Raw genomic sequence first — 21,136 nt, forward strand, 5'->3', positions numbered from 1 at the left:
AGAAAGCTTTTTATTAAAACTGCACAGTTGGAAATTTATTTCATGTTGGTCAGAAATCCTCATCGTGTTCAGAACTCAACATTATGTAGAATGATACTATTTGGGAAATCATTCAAATCATTGTGTATGTGCTGAATCTTCAGTAAATACAATCCTGCTTTGCTGTTTTGGTTAGTGTAATAACATGTTAACTATTTTCCTTGAGTTATTAAAGCTGCATGACATTCAGCTCAAACTTATGTATTATGCTCTGAAATATGTTTCGAATAAAGCCATTAATGTGGCCACACACGTGAGGTGTGGCATATTCTGTTTTAAAGCATGTAATGAATATGAAAGGAACAGCTTAAAAATGGGGGAAGATGTCTGTATTTCAGTTATTTAAGATTTGTTTCATTGTTCATCACAAAGTTATTGCGGTGTCACATTTTGTCCAGTAATGTTACTTTTTACTTTTTTATCCTTAATTTAAAAAGAATGCAGAAAAAATATTGATTAAGAATGAAATGTATTATTCTTTAATCATTAAAATATATAAAGGCAAATATAATGTAAAACTTTGTTTGAATGTCAAATAAATTTCAGCTTTGTATTTTAGCAGTTTTGATGAGGATTCTATTTTAAGTAGAGCTAGAAAAAGCCTATTATTCATCCTCTATGAAGGCCTATCAACACAGCATCCACCTATTCATGTAGAGAGTCACCATTATTATTCATCTATTTATTTTGTAATATTACTTCTTATTTTTATAAGTGGTTCATGAGAATGGACTACCTTGTTTGTTCTTGTTATCTGCAAATTTTACTTGAATTCTTAAATTGAATGCATTTACACTGATGGAAATTAAAAACTAATGAATCTGTACTGATCCTTGAAATGCTACTTCCCAACATACTTACTTCAAAATGTGCCTGTTTAAAATGTTTCCATTTTTAATATTTAACAGTAGTTTTGTATAGCCATGGGCTTAATTCTTAGACTTTCCTGAAGACTCTGTCAGTGCCTCTTAGGAATCAAGCTTCATTAAGCTGTAAACTTGTCACGGTACAGTTGAATAACATGTCAGTTAAGAAGCCAACTAGATTCCTCTGTTGTGTTCTAGGTTATATTTAAATATAACAAATATTGCTGCTAGTAATCAGGACTATCTCTTTAAACTACACTGCAATAGCTCCAGTGTTACTGCTTTTTTTTCCTTTGAACCATTTTAACTGGTACTAATATTATATATTTTGTGTTTGTTTTCACAGGTCCGTGTGGTGAGGTTTGCAGTTCCTATATCAATTTGTATTTATCTTTGTTATGAGGTAAGTCGTAATGTTTGAGTTATATATGGCATCTCTGAAAGTAGAAAGGTATCAAGTCCATATTGACCATAAAACAGTAAAGCACAAGAACAGGTCCTCTAGCCTGTGATGTCTGTGCCAACCATGATGTCAAATTAAACTAATCCTATCTGCCTGCATATATCCCTCCATTCTCTGTATGTTTCTGTGAATATCCAAATACCTCTTAAACACCACTGTTGTATCTACCCTCTTGGCTGTACCTTCCAGTTATCCTCAGATAACTCCTTTAAACATTCCTACCCTATCCCTTAAAGCTATACCCTTTGGTACATTACGTTTCAACTCAACAAGAAGATTCTGATAGCTACCTCTCATAATTTTCTAAACTTTTATCATGTCTCCCTGCAGCCTTCATTTCTCCAGTAAAAACAATCCAAATTTAGTCCGGCCTCTCCTTATTGCTAATACTCTCTAATCCAGGCTGCATCCTGGTGAATGCTTTCTGCACCCTCTTCAATATGACTTTCAAACTATGATGTTCAACATCCTGACCAATAAAGTTTGTAATGGTCTATGTAGCCCTTACCACCTTATCTTTTTATGTTGCCACTTCTACAGAGCTATGGACTTACACCCAAGATTCTTCAGTATATCAGTATTCCGAAGGGTCTTGCCATTTATATTACTATATACTTTCCATTTATATTGGACTTCAAAAGTGCAGCACTCACTCTTGCCCAGATTAAACATCTGCCACTCCTCCGCCCATATCTCAGACTAATCTGTATCCTGCTGTATCCTTTGAAAATTTTCACTTTCCACAACTCCACCAGTTTTTTGTATCATCTTTAAACTTACAATTACCCTGTCTACATTTTGTTCAAATCAATATATATCACAAACAAGAGGTCCTAGCACAGATCCCTGCAGAACATCACTGGACAAAGATACACCCCTCTACCATTACTCTATATCTTCCATGGCCAAGATCATTTCATTCCAGTCTACCAAGTCCCAATGTATCTTAATCTTCTGGATCAGTCTTGTAAGAGAGACCTTGTCTTATACTTTACTAAAGTCTAAACAGTGTTGCTTCTAAACAGTCAAAGATTAAAATAGAAGGGTACAAGAATAAAGCATAATTGTAGCATCAGGGTACTAATACTTTTTGAAAAAAACAATTTAGTCAAATGTTACAGATTTTTTTTAATGAAATTTGTATCCAGAGATGTTAAAGCCAGCAATCATTGTCATGGACTGAACATTTAAGCTCTTTCTGAAGACATAGGAAACATTACAATGAGAGAGAAAAATTTCAAGGGAAAGACCCACCATCTGCGTTAAACTAAAAATGTTAAATGATACTATTGTTAAAGCAAAAGTATATAATTGCACAAAAATAGATGGTTGTTCCAAATAATGGAGAGAATATGAATTAAACAACTAATAAGTAAAAGTTTAATCAGGAACAATTTAGATTTCAAGTTAAAGCTAGGCTGAAATGCAAAACACATTATAAATTTCTACAAAAGAGTTTTTAAACAATGAACATTGGTGCTTTAAAAATAAGTCTGGTGAATTGCAGATGAAATGAACAGGTATTTTGCATTGGACTTCATTATCGATGATCAGAATAACATTTAGCTGGCACCCACACTTTCTGTTATAAATGCTAGTACTTTTCTCAGCTTTAAACTTAGAGTACAAGCAAATAATAAATTATTCTCAGAATTGTTGTACATTTCCTAGATAAACATGCATTAGGTGGCATTTTCTTAATTGTATATCTCTAATTAAAGATATTTTGAAAATTCACTTCTGGTACTATATGTGTACTAAATGTTTTATTTGCTTTGGCCTTAGCAAATGGCAAATGGCTGCTAGGCCATTGAAACAATAGCCAGCAAAGAAATCTGGAGAAAAAATTTTAGTGATTTATTCATCTTATCAAGGGATTACCACTCCTCATTCCCTTCAGCATCCTTAATCCATTCACCCTGCTGGAAAATAGTATGCCAGAGATAGTGGAGTGTTTCCTTGGTTACCATTTCCAGTGTTTTCTGGCCGGCTTTAGACCATTGAAGGATGTTACTTCCGTGTTGGCTCTGCCAGCAGAGAGAGTGTGAATCTAGGGATAAGCATACTTTCCCCAGACATCTGCCTGTGTTAATTGTGCTTTGTCTTGGACAACTCTGGTGGGAGTGATAGGTCCACAATGGATGCAAACTCTCTGGCTCTCCACTCGGCCTTGGATCACCTGGACAATAGCAATTCCTATGTCAGCCTGCTGTCTATTGACTACAGCTCAATATTCAACACAATCGTAACCCTCAGTTATAATCAACAAGCTCCAAAACATGCGCTTCTGTACCCCCTTCTGCAACTGGATCCTTGACTTCCTCACCAGGAGACCACAGTCTGTGCAGATGGGAAATAACATCCTTGCTGACAATCATGGAACAAGATAGATTAGCTGGTTGAATGGCGACACAGCAATAACCTTGCACTCAACTTCAGCAAGGTCAAGGATCTGATTGTGGACTTCGGGAATGGGAAGTCGAGGGAACACACTCCAGTCCTCGTCGAGGTTTCAGCAGTGGATAGGGTTAGCAGTTTCAACTTCATGGCTGTTAGTATCTCTGAGGATCTATACTGGGCCTAACATATTGATGCAATTATAGAGAAGGCATGACAGTGGCTATATTTCATTAGAAGGTAGAGGAGACTTAGAGTGTCACCAAAGACACTCACAAATTTCTACAGATGCACCGTGGAGAGCATTCTAACTGGTTGCATCACGAACTGTTAAAGAGGGGCCTCTGCACAGTTTTGGGAAAAGCTGTAGAAGCTTGTAAACTCTGGACATCCAGGACTTCTTCAAAAGGTGGTGCCTCAAAAAGGCGGCATCCATCATTAATGACCCCCATCACCCAGGACATGCCCTCTTCTCATTGCCACCATCAAAGTGGAAGTACAGGACCCTGAAGACGCATACTAAAACGTTTCAGGAACAGCTTCTTCCCCTTCACCATCAAATTTCTGAATGGTCAATGGACCCATGAAGACTACCTCAGTAGTTTTTTCCTCTCTTTTTGCACTTCTTATTTAATTACATTTTCTTGTTATATATATTTACTGTAATTTATAGTTTTTTTTATTATTATGTATTGCAATGTACTGCTGCCACAAAACAACAAATTTCACACCATATGCCAGTGATATTAAACTAGATTTTGATACTTAGTTTTTCAGAAAGTGAAGTCATTACTTCATACTGAGGACACCTCATTTTGTTGTGTACCAAGATAATTGTTATAAATTGTATCAGAACAAATCTGGAAGTTCGCGTTTGGCTATTATGAAATATAGCAAAAACAGTGTTTTAGTGATCTCACAGATGGTGATGGTCATTACTGATACTATTTGCATGTATAAATGGACGAGGAGGCTCCAAGGACATGCCCTACTTACTAGGCTGTATCATGTGTGTGCTAGAAATGAGGTTGAAGCATCTGTTTTCATCTCATCTAGAAGTACTAAGTACCATCTCAGTTTCCTCCTTGTATTCTCACCCACACAGAGGTCTTCAGCCAAGTTGATTCAAGCATAGATTAACAAGAAATAGTTGAGAGTACTTGTTACAGAAAAGGCTATTAAAATACAAGCTCGAAAGCTAACCGTACATTTAGCCAAGCTGTTCTAGTACAGTAATGCTCTAGAATTTGCCTGATAATGTGAAAGATTGTCCAGATGTGTCATGTTCACAAAAAAATACAGGGCAAATGTCCATATAAAATGCTAGAGGAACTCAACTCAACAGGTCAGACAGCATCTATGGAGGGAAATAAACAGTTGATGTTTCAAGCTAAGACTCTTCATCTGAACTGCCTGCAGTATTTGCCAACCACAAAATGAAACCCATTTGGTCACCTAGGGAGCTCTATTAACACCTCTCAAACCCATTATCTCTACCAGCAAGAAAGAGTAAGATTTCATGTGCAGAGAAGCACAATTACCTGCACGTTCCCCTCTAAGCTGCACAATATCATAACTTGGCAAGGTATTGCAATTGCCTTATTATCGCTGGACCAAAGCCTGAAACTCCTGCTCAACAAGGCTTTAGGTGATTTATCAGTAGAAGGACTGCAACAGTTTGAGTTTGTGAATTTGTTTACCTATTGTTTACCTGTTCTGGACTTCTCTGTAGCAGTTAGATGTTATTTTGCATTTATAATTGTTTTACCTTTTTTCATCAAAATGTATTGTGCTATGAATTGATCTGGATGAACACTAAACAAGTCAAGCTTTTCACTCTTTCTTGGTAGTTGTGACAGTAATAAACCAATTCCAATGTTATGTCCTGTTAAAAAGAATAATAGAAAGGATAGAACCATTGGACTTGTTCATCGTGTATTTTTTCCCTTTATTTCTAGTTCTGGCCAAAGTTAATGGCTGAACTGTCAGATTTAAGGGAATTTTATGACCCTGATACTGTTGAATTAATGAACTGGATCAAGTAAGTTAAACTACTTTCACGTAAAATTTACATTGAAATTTTACTAAATTTCTTGTCCCTAACAGATTGAAATGTGTTTTTAATTTTGAATGGCACGCTCATTGGTGTGACTGCAACAAATTAGGATAGCAGTTCCTGGAATTCCATTTAGGACACTGAAAGAAGAAGAACAACCAATGCGATATACAGCTTTAGATGCACCTGTGAGGATTTTTCCACAGCATAGGAACATAATATGGATATCAGAAATAGAGATTTCTTATCAACTGAGTTTGAATGTTTTTTTTGTGAGAAGGGGAAGTTTCTATATTGCACAAGAAGGCAGAAAGGAATACACAGGGTAACAGATTTACCAAGTAAGTTGAAGATTATAAAATGGGTACACTTTTAGAAAAAACCTCATTTATTCAAGACAGTTGAAAAAGCTCATAAAATCCTTATCTCTGTCCACTTTATTAGATTTTTAGCTGGAAAAGCTTTGAAGAAGAAATAATGGATAGAATTTCAAAAGATATTTGATGAGCTAACTCTGGTAAATTAAATGCATTATATTAGAGGTAACATAGCAGCAACCTGTAGCAGTTCAGATAATGATGTATAAAGAGAATATTGGACAGGCAAATGTAAAACAAAATCTTGTTATTAAGGAATTAATGTATAAAAAGGGCAAAATTTCAAAATGTTCCATCTTTTTTGAACGTTCCTGTCAAAAATATTGAACAACAAAGCAACAAGCATTTCACCTTTTACTGCATTACTAATTTTAATTTATTTATCTTTCTCTCACCACTTTCCTCTACAAGATTAAAAACTCCTAAAGATGCAGTATTTGCTGGAAGTATGCAGTTACTGGCAGGAATCAAACTGTGTACTGGAAGAACGATAACCAATCACCCTCATTATGAAGATAAAAAGTTAAGGGATAGAACTAAACAGGTAGGACACCAGTAAATCAAACAATTCTTTCATTGTCAGAGGATTAGTTCCTGGAGTGAGATGTGTTTTCTTAATTTGAATCTACCTTTTGACTTCTATTACATTTGGAAAAAAAAGTAGGCTGATAATCAAATGTTGCAATTCTGTGAATAAAAAAAGTTACCTGATTTTAACTATATTGTTGTTTGCAGCAACTAGTTGTGTGTATATTTCTTGATTTACAACAGTGATTTCATATATTCTGACTGGGCTTTGTTGGATAAAGAAGCATTTTGGGTTACCGTGAGATTGTAGAAGACACTATGTAAATGTATCTTTTAATCTACCTTTTCCAGCAACAGTGGTTTTGGAACAGCACGAGTGGCTGTGGTAATATATCAAGAACACAAATGCGTAATTGGTATTCTTTAGTCCTTAATAATCCAGTATAGTGGTTAAGTCCTTACTGCCTTACATAGGAGGAACTGTATGTTGCATGCATTTATCTAGAAGAGTCAAAAAGCCTTTTTATGCATTTAGTATTGATGTTATTTGTTTTATCTTTCCCTGAAGATCTATCAGATTTATTCCAAACATTCTCCTGAAGAAGTATACAGAATCCTGCGATTGTATGGAACAAACTATATTGTACTTGAGGACAGTATCTGTTATGAAAGAAGACATAGAAGAGGCTGTCGTTTGAGAGACTTGATTGATATAGCAAATGGTCATGTAAGAAAGATTTTTTTCTTCAATTATTTGGTCATAAAGAAGTGCATTTTATGAAAAAATAATTATTTTATGTATAGGCTTTGACTTTAAAATAGTAGCTGGCAAGGTTTAAGATTCAATGATCAACTTTATGATGGTGGATCAACTTGGCAGTCATGATGAAGTTTTCTGCTTTTGGGGTTTTGATTCTAAAGTTTACAAGGAGCAATTGTAATTAAGTGTGTGGTTTGAAAACAAAAGAGATTGCAGATGCTGTAATCTGCTATAAAGACCAGATTGCAGAAAGAACTCAATGGGTCCAGCAACATCTCTGTAGAGAATAGGTGTCGATTGACATTTCAGGTTAATTCACTGCATCAGGACCGAGCGAGGAGGAAAGATTGCCTTGCCAGTACATAGTAGTGTTAGAGAATGATAGTAGATATGGTGATGCTAGAAAGTTTGTGAACCCTGTAGAATTTTCTCTTATTTCTGCATAAATATGAACTAAAATGTGATCAGATCTTCACATAGGTCCTAAAACTAGATAAAGCAAACCCAATTAAATAAATAACACAAAGAACATAATACTTTGTTCATTTATTTATTGAGGAAAATGATCTAATATTACATGTATTGATTGAAAAATTATGTGAACCTTTGCTTTCAGCAACTGGTGTGACTCCCTTGTATAGCAGTAACTTCAACCAATCTGGTAACTGTTGATCAGTCCTGAACATCGGCTTGGATGAATTTTGGGCAATTCCTCCTTACAAAACTGCTTCAACTCTGTGATGTTGGTGGGCTTCCTTCAGGTCCTTCCACAACATTTCTATAGGATTAAGTCAGGACTTTCTCTTGGCTATTCTAAAACAAGAATGTTTTTTTAAACAATTCTGTTGTTGATTTACTCCTGTCTTTTGGATCATTGTCTTGTACCATTATACAACTTCTGTTAAGCTTCAGGTGATGGACTGCGACCCTGACATTCTCCTGTAAAATGCCTTGATACAATTTTGAATTAATTGTTCCCTCAGTGGTTGCAAGCCGCCCAAGCCTTGAGACAGCAAAGCAGTCCTAAACTATGATGCTCCTTCCACCATGCTTCACAGTTGGAATGGGGTTTTGGTGTTGGTGTACAGTGCCCTTTTTCCTCCAAACAGCAATGTTCATTTCTGCCAAAAAGTTCAGCTTTTGTGTAACGTGCTGTAAGATTTCACTGCTAACATAATAGTCTCTCTGTAATGTTTCACTGCTAAGGTAATGGTTTCTCTATAGCAGCAATGTTTGGGTTATGACTAGAGATAACGGGGGCTTTGGTATGTATGCTAGCCAATGAGAAGCATGTTCTTCTTTCCTTTGAGTCTGGGAGCAGGGATTTTGCGGACTTTTGTCGGCAAAAGATGAAGAGAGAAGATGCGAGTGGAGAGAGTTAGTAGGCTGCCGTATGGAGTAAACTAGGAGCGAAGGTTGGAAGGTCAGCGACGCTCAGAGGAGGTCAATGGGAGACGAAGGGACGTATCCGTGAGCTGCAACGTGCACATTAGACTGTTTAGTTAAAAGGGGCCCTTTTTCTTTTTTAAACAACACACACAAATTGCTGGTGGAACACAGCAGGCCAGGCAGCATCTATAAGGAGAAGCACTTGAAGGGTCTTGGCCCGAAACGTCGACAGTGCTTCTCCTTATAGATGCTGCCTGGCCAGCTGTGTTCCACCAGCATTTTGTGTGTTGCTTGAATTTCCAGCATCTGCAGATTTCCTCGTGTTTGCTCTTTTTCTTTTATATTTCTTTTACTAACCTTATAGTCAGATTGGGATATATAAAGTTCAGTCATTTAATTGCACTTGGTGTATTGTCTGAAATTTTCTGTTCGGATTTGTAACTGGGCAGCATATCACACAGCATCCACACAAACGAGATTTCTCAGTTTGGCTGGGCCAGAGGCTGTCTTACCTACCCTAGATAAACTTATGCTGGCTGAACCTAAGGGTTACATTTGTTTCATCTGTCTTCAGAACAGATGAGAAGCGTTGTAGAACATGCAGGTGTTCTTTTGCAAACTTGAGTCGTGCAGCAATGTTTTTTTTAGAGCAGTGGTTTCCTCCATGGCGTCATTCCAGGAACACTATTCTTGTTCAGAGTTTTTCTTGCAGTGGACACATGAACAGAGAAGTTAGCAAGTCCTAGAGATTTCTGCAGGTCTTTTTCTGTTATCCTTGGGTTCTTTTTCACCTCCTTCAACAATGCACGTTGTGCTCTTGGTGTGATCTTCACAGGATTCCCACTCCTATGGAGAGTAGCAATAGTACTGAGTTTCCCCCATTTGTAGAGAATTTCTCTGACTGGACTGATGAACACTCAGATCTTTAGGAATGCTGTTGTAGCCTTCTCCAGCTTCGTGCATCGCTACAATTCTTGTAAGGTTCACTGAAAGTTGTTTTGATCAAGGCATTGTGCACATAAGCAGATCTTTCTTGAGAAGAGCAGGCTCTGTCAGTAACGTAACTTTGTGTGTCTTTTTTATAGGACAGGACACCTCTACAACCTACACCTCCAATCTCATCTTATTGATTGGAACACCTGACTCCAAATAGCTTTTGTAGAAGGCATTACCCCTGAGGTTCACATACTTTTTCCAACAAATACATGTAATATTGGATCATTTTTCTCTCTATTTAAAAAAATAATTTTTTTGCATTATTTATTTAATTGGGTTCTTTTTTGGGTTTTAGGACTTGCGTGAAGATCTGATCACATTTTAGGTAATTTTTATGCAGAAATGGAGAAAATTATATCTGGTTCATAACCTTTCTAGCACCACTGTACGGAGGGGGATCATGGACAGAATGGGGACAGGGATGGGAAAGGTGGACAAAAAGAGAAGAAGATTAGATGAGTAACTGGAATCGTTTGGTAACCTTTCCTCTCCTTGTCAGTCTGTTACATTGTCTTCACCCAGAGTGTTGACTTGCGCCTTTTGTCTCCAAAAATACGGCATAACCTACTGACCCATTCCAGCACTGTGCTTTTTGATGCTGGAAGTATTTGCATCTAATATATTTAACATTTCTTTAATTATTATCCCTACCATTTCCAGTAATTTAGTTGTCATATTGTCATCAGTTATAGAACTGACTACTTTGATACTAAAAGTTAAGAAATATTCGGTTATAATCCAGATGACCTGAAAATTATTTATACCAAGTGGTTTTCAGTAATCCATTAGTTCATTTACTTATCAAAACAATATTAGGTCACTTACAGTTTTGCTCCCATTGTTTTTTGAGGGTGTAACAAGGATGTTAGACGAGGGTAAGCCAGTAGATGTTGTGTACCTAGATTTTCAGAAGGCATTCGATAAGGTGCCACATAGGAGATTGGTGAGTAAAATCAGAGCTCATGGCATTGGGGGCAGGGTTTCAACATGGATAGAAAACTGGTTGGCAGATAGAAAGCAAAGGGTAGCAGTGAATGGGTGTTTCTCAGACTGGCTGGAGGTGACTAGTGGGGTACCACAGGGCACTGTATTGGGACCACAGCTCTTTACGATTTATGTCAATGATTTAGATGAGGGCATTGAAAACTATATCAGCAAGTTTGCTGACGATACTAAACTGGGTGGCAGTGTGACATGCGAAGAGGACGTTAGGAGAATACAGGGAGACTTGGATAGGCTGAGTGAGTGGGCAGGTACTTGGCAGATGTCATTCAATGTGAATAAATGTGAAGTTATCCACTTTGGAAGCTGGAACAAGAGGGCAGAGTATTGTCTGAACGGTGTCGAGTTAGGTAAGGGAGAAATGCAAAGAGACCTAGGAGTCCTAGTTCACCAGTCAATGAAGGTGAATGAGCAAGTGCAACAGGCAGTGAAGAGGGCAAATGGAATGTTGGCCTTTGTTACAAGGGGAATTGAAAACAAGAGCAAGGATGTTCTTTTGCATTTGTACAGGGCCCTGGTGAGACCACACCTGGAATATTGTGTACAGTTTTGGTCTCCAGGTTTAAGGAAGGACATTCTGGCAATTGAGGAAGTGCAGCGTAGATTCACTAGGTTGATTTCTGGGATGGCAGGGCTGTCTTACGCAGAGAGATTGGAGAGATTGGGCTTGTACACGCTGGAATTGAGGAGATTGAGAGGGGATCTGATTGAAACGTTTAAGATAATTAAAGGATTTGATAGGATTGAGGCAGGAAATATGTTCCAGATGTTGGGAGAGTCCAGTACCAGAGGGCATGGATTGAGAATAAGAGGTCAGTTATTTAAAACAGAGTTGAGGAAGAGCTTCTTCTCCCAGAGAGTTGTGGAGGTGTGGAATGCACTGCCTCGGAAGACGGTGGAGGCCAATTCTCTGGATGCTTTCAAGAAGGAGCTGGATAGATATCTGATGGATAGGGGAATCAAGGGATATGGGGACAAGGCAGGGACTGGGTATTGATAGTGAATGATCAGCCATGATCTCAGAATGGTGGTGCAGACTCGAGGGGCCGAATGGTCTACTTCTGCATCTATTGTCTATTGTACTGAACTTTTGTACCATTTTTAAGAAAGAAAGTTGTACAACCAAAATCCAAAAATCACACACCTACTGAAATTACAAAGTGTAACAGAAGTCAGTTGCATGATGTGTGTGTTCGAGTTTGCTATGTGGAGAGAGGTGAAGTGCACTGGAATGATAGCTGAGAAGATTCTTCAGGGTGTTTGAGGCTTCCACATCAGCATGAGAGACTCTTGAAAGTGTTTAGGATTGATTGTGTGGCTTCCACCATCAAAGATGTTGTGTAGCATTAAATTAAGTGAAATTCTAATATCAGGATTGGCTATGTCTATTTAATATTGACTACATGCACATTAACATGATTTGGAGTCTCACCAGTAGGTAATAATTCGGATTGGAACAACTTATTTTGAGCACTCAATGCATTTATTCTGAAACCTTTAATGTTTTTTCTATTGCAAAAATAATAACCTTGTAACTAGAAATAAAAATCAAAATCCTCTATTTTTCAGGTGATGGACGGTCCTGGAGAAAACGATCCAGATTTAGAGACTTCTCCTCATCCACGCTTCTGTGATGAAATCAAATCTAATGCACCTCTGTATTCTTCCTATTTCACTCGTGTATTTAAAAACAAAACTTTTCATGTCTACAAGCTAAAGAAAAAGAAGGCCCAACCTTAGTGGAAGTAAAATTTTGTAACTTTTCAATATTACATAGCAGATTATAGATACTGGTTTTGACAAAGGTAAAGCCAAGTCAAATTTATATAAGAATCTAACCTTGTATCTAAGGTTGTAAGCTCTGTTCCTTCAGAGAATTGCAATTAATGCTTATTGCTTCTTATTTCGGTACAAAATGTAATATTCAATATCAGTGAAACCTTTTGCTTGAACTAGTTCTCTGTTGCATTTATTTATATTTCACTTACTATATTGGAGCAAGAATTTTACTAGACACTGTTTCTCATTTGTATTATATTCCATAAATTGTTATTTATTTGCAAGGCACTATTGCATAATTTCTGTTACTCAAAAGTGTTAGCATCATCATCATGCATTTATTTGAATTCTTAGATATTCTTAACAGCATTAATTTTTAATAGCTTTTCTCTACACATTCATGCATGAAGGGATCACTTAGATTGTTACTACATTATTTTTTACATTTATTCCTGTAGATGAAATTGAGGATTTAGTTACTGATAATGTTTAGTAGATTATTTATAGTGTAAATTATGAAAAATTGTACTTAAGTAGTAGCAAATGATTAAATTTGTTGGTTGGTAATGAACTGTAAGAAGTTTTATTATACTGTTGCTCCTCAGTTATATTTTGAATATTTTAAAGTTATTAAACATTCTCACTGATAACTAGCAAAATCAAGCTCAAGACCTTTGATTCATACTAGTTCACAGCAAGGATCTTATGCATTACTTACATTCCGAATTGATATTGGTCAAAAAGTGATAATAATAAGCACTGTGTTTTTAATTAGGATGAATGTAAAATCGTACAGAATTTTCTGCAATAGAATTTTGTAATACAGTAATTGTAATCTTTGACAAAGGTTATTGCATGTATGAAAAACTGATTAGTCACATGTTTGATGTTCTAGATACTAGGTAATTTTCTCCTTTCTTTGACAGTAACCTTCAGTCATCTCTTCTAACTAATCGTTTAACCTCTGGTCCATTGTTTCAGCAGAGTAGTCTGCAGTTTTAAACTGTTGGTATTGTATCTGTTTTCACGCCAGATCAGAGCCATACTGAAGGATAAGAGCAATTTTGTTTATATTGTTCTACACTAATTTTTCTAAAGTTACACATATGCCACACAATTACTTAGGTTATTCTATCAGTTTAGCTCTTTGTATGAAAAATGCTAACAATTTAACTTTTTATTAAATGACAATTATTAAGAGAACTAATTGAGTTTCAGCACTGATACTTGAATTTAACAATGCCATTATGATCAACTACAGAATACTGTACTCTATAAATGTTGCTTGCTTTAATCACATTGTATATCAAATATGAATTTTGAAATAGAAACTGACTTTAGTAAATTCAAACCACAGCATTGTTTCATGCAAACTTTTAGGAAATTATAGATACATTCTAATAGATGTTCTTTGTCACAAGATGTATATCTTTGGTTATAAATGCCTTGGACAATTATCTAAAAAGGGAAGTGTAAAGATGAGTCAATGTTTAAACTTATAAATTCTGTGATCTCTTTAAAACAAATGTTTGTGAATCTTTCATATTGTGTTCACAGTGTTTAATAGCTGCAAAATATAAATGGACTGAGAAATTAGTTTTCTTTTTAAGTCTTTTATACTAAGGAATATAATGTATTAATAGTATTCACTCAGTGGCCACTTCATTAGGTACACCTGTATACCTGCTCCTTAATGCTAATATCTAATCAGCCAATCGTGGCGGCAGTTCAATATATAAAAAGCATGCATATATGGTCAAGAGTTTCAGTTGTGATTCAGACCAAACATCAGAATGGGAACGAAATGTGATCTAAGCAGCTTTGACTGTAGAATGATTGTTGGTGCCAGATGGGATGGTCTGAATATCTCAGAAACTGTTGATCTTCTGGGATTTTCACGCACAACATTTTCAGAAAATGGTGTGAAAAACAAAAAGAAAACAGTCAGTGGCATTTCTGTGGGCAAAATGCCTTGTTAATGAGAGGTCAGAGGAGAATGGCCAGACTGGTTCAAGCCAACATGAAGGCAACAGTAACTCAAATAACCACGTTTTGCAACAGTGGTTTGCAGAAGAATAACTTTGAATGCACAACACGTCGAATCTTGAATTGTATGGGTCACAACAGCAGAAGACCATGAACATACACTCAGTGACTACTTTATTAGATATAGGAGTTACATAATAAAGTGGCCACATAGTGTACTAATCCATTGAAGGTTTCCCATATCGTAACCAGCTTGCTCTTGTGCCACATTCAGACTGCTGTTGTGATGTACCCTTCAGCCGTAAGGAAATGCTCATCCTGAATGAGTGGGACAAGGGAAGAGATGGGGAGAGGAGCAGAAATTAGCTTGTCCTAATGTGAGGAAGAGCAAAGTAAAGCATTTAGATTAACTTAATGGACTAAATCTGCTATAGAAATCAGTACTTATTTAAAGTTGAAACCAAACAAACTGATCCTTGTTGGGCATTATCTCATCTTTGGCAAAAACAGAATACAGAAAGTTCTGCAGCTGGTGTATGAAGGGGGAAGAAGCGTCTAATATTTCAGTGACAAATGCGTTTTCCATATGATGCTGTATCCTTAAAGGCCCAGTTGTTACTGTTAGTAGACAGCATTTACTAATGCATTAAAGAGGAGAGAGAGGCATTACATTTTTGAACTGCAATAGTTGAAAGATGCCACTTAAAAAAAGCAGTATTTGTATTAATAAGCAACATAGGTAGAGCTGATAAGCTTCCACAGAATTACCACTAGTCTTGCTATGACATCATGATAATTGAGATTTATAATTTATACATAGGATTGCAGATTTATCAAATAGTTTGCACTCTACTGCATAAAAGCAGTAAATACACACTCCTCTGGCATTGAAATAATGTTTGTTTTGCAGAAAAAGACATTATTTGAACATTGTTTTTGCCTGAAATAGTTGGATTGAGACAGGAGAAACATCTTAATCATTAAATTTTCAATTTTAAATTCTAGTATTACTATTCTTTATAGTTGGAACAACTTTTTTTTAATCTTTTCTCCTCTACCTCTACTCTTTTTCTTCATTTGCTTCCATAAGACTTTTTTGCGGCACCTTTTAACAATTTGCTTAAGATTTCCAGCATAGAGACCGGAGTGTAAAAAGTGCCCTGTATGATTGCAGTGGGCCTGCTGCTAGGAACTTTAGTGGTGCCTAAGGTGCAAAGTCAATATGGTATTGGGATGGGCCCAGTCAGCGTGGCAGAAGTGGAGTGAATGGCTGTGACCTTGTTTGGGGGAGCGATAAGTGATGGGAGTGTTGGTCAAGACTTGAGAATTGAGAATCAGGTAATGAAATTGAAAGCTGCAGTGTGGGGTGGTGAGTGAGCAAGGACCTGTCTTAATGGATACACTGGTCTGGTCATTAACAGTTTACACACACAGAAATCCTGGGCCCAGAATAACAGGGATATTCCATCTAGTTCTATCTATCCCATTCTTAACCCTTCTGCAATTTAACTTATTAATGTTTACTTAGTTCCTCTTTCCACATATGATGCCCGACTGCTTAATGTTTCTAGCATTTTCTGTTCTTTCAGATTTTTATTTATGTCTTGCACAGTAGTACAACTGGTACTCAGCTTAAACAACCCAGGTTCAATCGCGAACTCCAGTGCTGTCATGTGGCGTTTGCATTTTCTCCTGAATATGTGTGTTTACTCTGGCTTCCTCCCACTTCTCAGAGGTGTTCACGTCGTTTATTAGCCTCTGTAAATTGCCTTGAGTGGTGGGATCTGAAGGAATGTGGTTGGAATGAAATGGGATTAGTGTGGTTTTTTTTTTCATTTTCAGTGCAGAAGAATCATTTTGTATGCTGTTTGATTCTGACTCTAAGCTGGGGCGTGCTGCCCTCTGGTGCGAAGGCTCAAGCTGTTTCTTGATTAATTTTGAAGTGAATTGAGATGGTGTTGGAAACTTTGTTCAGCTTCATGAAACATCTTTGCAATTCTGTATTGTGATCCATCAGAAAGACAGTTTGCAAATATACTTTTTGAAAGTAAAAAGGACATTCGCCCAGAAGACCTAAAATTTACGCAGGATTTTGGTGAGAATCATTTTCTTTTATATATGTTTTATTGACACCTACAAAACTTGATTTGCTTTAGATTTTGTCTTGTAATTATTGTTTACAAATACTGTCTATTCATTTACAGTGTCCTATCCTATCTTCTGCCACCCCTTCCTTATGTTTTATTTCTGACTTCAATGATGTTTTGTATATGTAACTTCATTGGAGAAGAAGTGCTACCTCAGCTCATCAAGCTTTCCTGTATCAACGCCGACAACCTATAGCTCTCTCTGATACCTTCTCCGACTACCCTAGTTTCTTTTAATAAACCACAGATTTCCTGCTGCCCCCACCACCATTCAGCTCTAACTATCAATTATCAATTTTAATCTCTATGTTTATTAATTAGATGGCTCAGTTTAGATGGCTTAGATAGCATTGAGTAAGAAAGTTATGGATTCAGATCCCATTCTACTGGCCTGGAATCTAGGGTTCCAAAGGATTTAAGTGCAGTGAGGAGGAGGACGGGGGAAAGTGGAAGTGAGGTAAATCAGTCATGAATTTTTGGAATTTCAGAGCATGCATATTTTGAATTATTACATTGCTAGTAAAACCTACATCTCTAATTCTTACTGAAGCCATATTCCAAGAAGCACTCAGATGCAGAAAGTTTAATCATAACATCTGTAAGCCACAATTTGAACTGACCGTTCAGCAAAGACTACAGGACTGCAGTGATTGAAAGAAGTGATTTTTTGTGGAAGGTGTCTCCAGTTGGTAAATGGATCGGGTTGCTGTCTATTCTACATTAGATTTTACTGTTCCTACAATCTTGGCTGGTAATTTAAAAATTAAAGAAGCAGAACTGGTCAAGAACAGGTCAGTCGGTTCTAGGTGTAATGCTGAATGGCAGGAAGGGAAACCAGAAGTACATGGTGCTGATTATACATGTGTAGGAAAACTTAGAAGCAGAGGAGGGATTTGCAATAGTAGGTCTCTAGTGGAGGGGCCTCATTTGGATGATGTAGTCAACTACAACAAAGGCTACAGAAAGGTTGAAAAGATTTGCAAAGGATTGTGCACCAGCACAGTAGGAAGATGTCATTCATCACTTTTATTAATACTTTATCAGGCCTGTGGTAAGGTAACAGCTGTTTGCTGCAATACCTGGTTAACTATTTTTTTACCTAGAACAAGTAGCCTACATACACGTGTATCTTTTTGTGGCAAGCATTTACTTGAAAGCAGTGCAAATTACATCTATATCAGTGCAAGCTTAGCCCATGTTGCTCTGTTTGATGTTGTGATTTCAGAACTAAATCTATAACAATTCCCTCAATCGCAGGACTCTGCAGGGAGTGGTGTGGACAGCCCTGCGCATCTGTAGGTGTGAACTTCCCACTATTCAGGACATTTACAGAGACAGGTACGTAGAAAGGGCACAAAGGATCATTGGAGACCTGAGTTACCCCAACCACAAACTGTTCCAGCTGCTACCATCTGGAAAACGGTACCGCAGCATTAAAACCAGGCCAACAGGCTCCAGGACGGCTTCTTCCACCAGGCCATCAAATTGATTAATTCATGCCGATACAATTGTATTTCTATGCTATATTGACTGTCCTGTTGTACATAATTATTTATTACAAATTACTATAAATTGCACATTTAGATGGAGATGTAAAGATTTTTTACTTGTATGTGAAGAATGTAAGAAATAAAATCAATTTAAGAAGAAATCATTACAACTAATTTGGTTAAATTTAAACTATGTTTTGTTTCTCTTCCTGCATTCAGCGTTACATCTGGAATGTACCAATGATCTGTTCATGCCCACCTGTCTTCAGTTACAGGTTCTCCTTTGCAGAGTTTGAGTCAGTTTGTAAGTAGCAGGATTTTACATGAATTTTGATTTGTGTAGTGGGAGAGACCTGCCAAAAAAAAATCACTGGAATAGTCAAGTATAATGTAGTAAAGGTAACCCTGGGTATATTTATTTACAATACCATCTATACAGCTTCAAATGAAAGTAACTTTAGTGTTAAATGCTTCAAACATCTGTTTAGATGTGTCTGGGGATCCTTAAATTCTACACAGAATATTGAGATTGATTGAAACTTTAAAGAAATCAATTTATCTCAAGTGATTTTCAAACATCTTTCCTAACTGTGTTGTGATTGAATCACTTGTAAATTGAAACTAATTTATGAATATTGTAATTAAAACAAATTTCTTCCCTGTTATATGTGTAAAAATTCAAATATCTGCTGTCTGTGCTCCTAATGCATGGACTCAAGATTTTCACTATCATTCTGAAAATGACTTTGCACTTTGATTGTGGAACCAGAGATTTCCAAATGTCTGTAGGGATTAATTGGAATTGGTTTATTATTGTCACATGTACCAAGATACAGTGAAAACCTTACCTTGCATACTGTTCATACATATCAGACCATTACACCATTCATTGAGGTAGTACAAGTTAGAACAAAGGTAATGCAAAATAAAAGTGTAGCAGGTACAGAGAAAGTGCAATGCAGTTAAGGTCATAATGAGGTAGATTGTGTGATCCATCTTGTGCAAGAGGTAATGTATATCAGAGAGAACAAGCCCTTATACTCTGTCAGCATGTAACTTAGAGCTTGGGTGGCCAATGCAATTTCTTTTCCGTCCCATTGCCCCACTGATCTGCCCATCTGCTTTAATCACTGCCGGGATAAGGGTCAATGCAAATAGCAAAATATTCACCAAGCACCTCTGACCTAGTCTCACCACGTTCCCTTTCCTCTCTTGAGCCATTAGACATAAGATCTCCCCTCTCTGCCCTTAGTCCAGATCACTGTTCTGTCTAAGCTGCACAGACGCGTGGCCGCACAGTAACTGAAATGCTCCCGTGCACATAGCCTTTGTGGCCATGCAGCTGAAATTTCCTTTGATATAATAATATCATTTTGAAATCTGTTAATATTGACAATAAGTGGAACTTTTGGATGATCTAATGAGGATTAAGACATATCCTTCATCTGGATGCAAAATTAATAAGGACTGTTTATAAACAATGTTTTTGTAATAAAGACAGATGTGAAAAAGTTTATGAAACATGCAATAATTTCTTTATTGTATGTTTCATTATATCTTTCAATTAATAAATAAAATCAAAAGTATATGATTTTTAAGTGCCCCATAGTTTTCAGGCTGTGTAAAACTGGGAAAATTGATGGTCCTTGCAGCTGTAAAAAAAAATTAGAGGGAATGTTGGTCTTGATAAAATATTGACAATTCTTCTCGCACTGCGCTCCCAGATGCTGGTTGAGCTGCTGAGTTCATCCAGCAAATTGTTGGCTATTTAATGGTTTGGATGATGATTTAATTATATAGGTCCCCCCCCCCACTTTACAAAGGTAGATTGTTCCTATGAAACCTTTCTTAAGCCAAAATGGCATAAAGCAAAGAACCATTAATTTGTATGGGAAAAATTTTTATAAAAGCGAAAATCCTCTTTGTGATGTGAAAACTGGTTACTAATGTAGGTCTTTTGTAAAAGCGAAGTAGCGTGAAGTGAAATTCGTAAAGCAGGGGACACCTGTATACAGAATACTGAGACTGCTGATCTATCCTGACCAAATTGTGTAAGCAGTTTCTCAAGTGTATGTTTCTGAATGAACTGTCTTGTGATTGAATCACATGGAAATTGAATTTAAATTTGTAGTAATATTGTAATCACTATGAAAGCTAATATTCTCCCTGCTAAATGTAAAATTTGTAATAAAACCTTAGATATAAGGAGCAGAATTAGGCCTTTCTCCCACTCCTTCATGGTTGATCCCTCACAACCCCATCCTCCTGCCTCTCTCTGTAACCTTTGATGCTCTGATTCATCAAAGATCTATTAATCTCCGCCTTAAATATACCAAATGACTTGGACACCATAGCTATCTGTGGCAATGAATTCTACAAATTCATCATCCTCTGGCTAAAGAAACTTTTCCTCATCTCTGTTGTAAATGGATGTCCTTTGACTCTGAGGCTGTGCCCTCTGGTGTTAGACTCCTCCACTGTAGGAAACATCCTCTCCATATCCACTTTATCTAGGCCTTTCAATATTCGATACATTTCAATGAGATCCTGTGTCATTCTTCTAAACTCCAGTAAGTACAGGCCCAGAGGCATCAAACGGTCTTCATGTGTTAACCCTTTCCTTCCTGGGATTATTCTCATGAACCCCCTCTGGACTCTCCCAAATGCCAGCTCATCCTTTCTTAGGTAAGTGGCTCAAAACTGCTCACAATACTCCAAGTGTGGTCTGACCAATGCCAACATTGTATTTGCCTTCCCTACCACTGACTAAACTTACAAGATAACCTTTCGGGAATCCAGCACAAGAACTGCCCTTTGCAACTTGAATTTTTGAATTTTCTCCTTATTTAGAAAATTGTACA

At 36.9% G+C, this 21,136-nt stretch overlaps 1 protein-coding gene across 3 annotated transcripts in view; it reads left to right on the forward strand.

The window, feature by feature from the left end:
- dpy19l3 (dpy-19 like C-mannosyltransferase 3) overlaps positions 1–14,252 on the forward strand; it is a 57,566-nt gene extending 43,314 nt beyond the window's left edge. For 2 of the 3 annotated variants that reach the window (XM_059992983.1, XM_059992986.1), the window contains 5 exons: positions 1,252–1,308; positions 5,724–5,806; positions 6,610–6,742; positions 7,295–7,453; positions 12,443–14,252. In XM_059992983.1, coding sequence (XP_059848966.1) covers positions 1,252–1,308; positions 5,724–5,806; positions 6,610–6,742; positions 7,295–7,453; positions 12,443–12,613 — 603 coding nt within the window. In that variant the 3' untranslated portion in view covers positions 12,614–14,252. The remainder of the gene's footprint in view (positions 1–1,251; positions 1,309–5,723; positions 5,807–6,609; positions 6,743–7,294; positions 7,454–12,442) is intronic. The other variant, XM_059992984.1, reaches the window with a different exon arrangement.
- Positions 14,253–21,136: the final 6,884 nt, after the last annotated feature.

The sequence above is a fragment of the Hypanus sabinus genome, chromosome 17, assembly GCF_030144855.1.
Source record: "Hypanus sabinus isolate sHypSab1 chromosome 17, sHypSab1.hap1, whole genome shotgun sequence".
Classification (NCBI taxonomy): domain Eukaryota; kingdom Metazoa; phylum Chordata; class Chondrichthyes; order Myliobatiformes; family Dasyatidae; genus Hypanus; species Hypanus sabinus.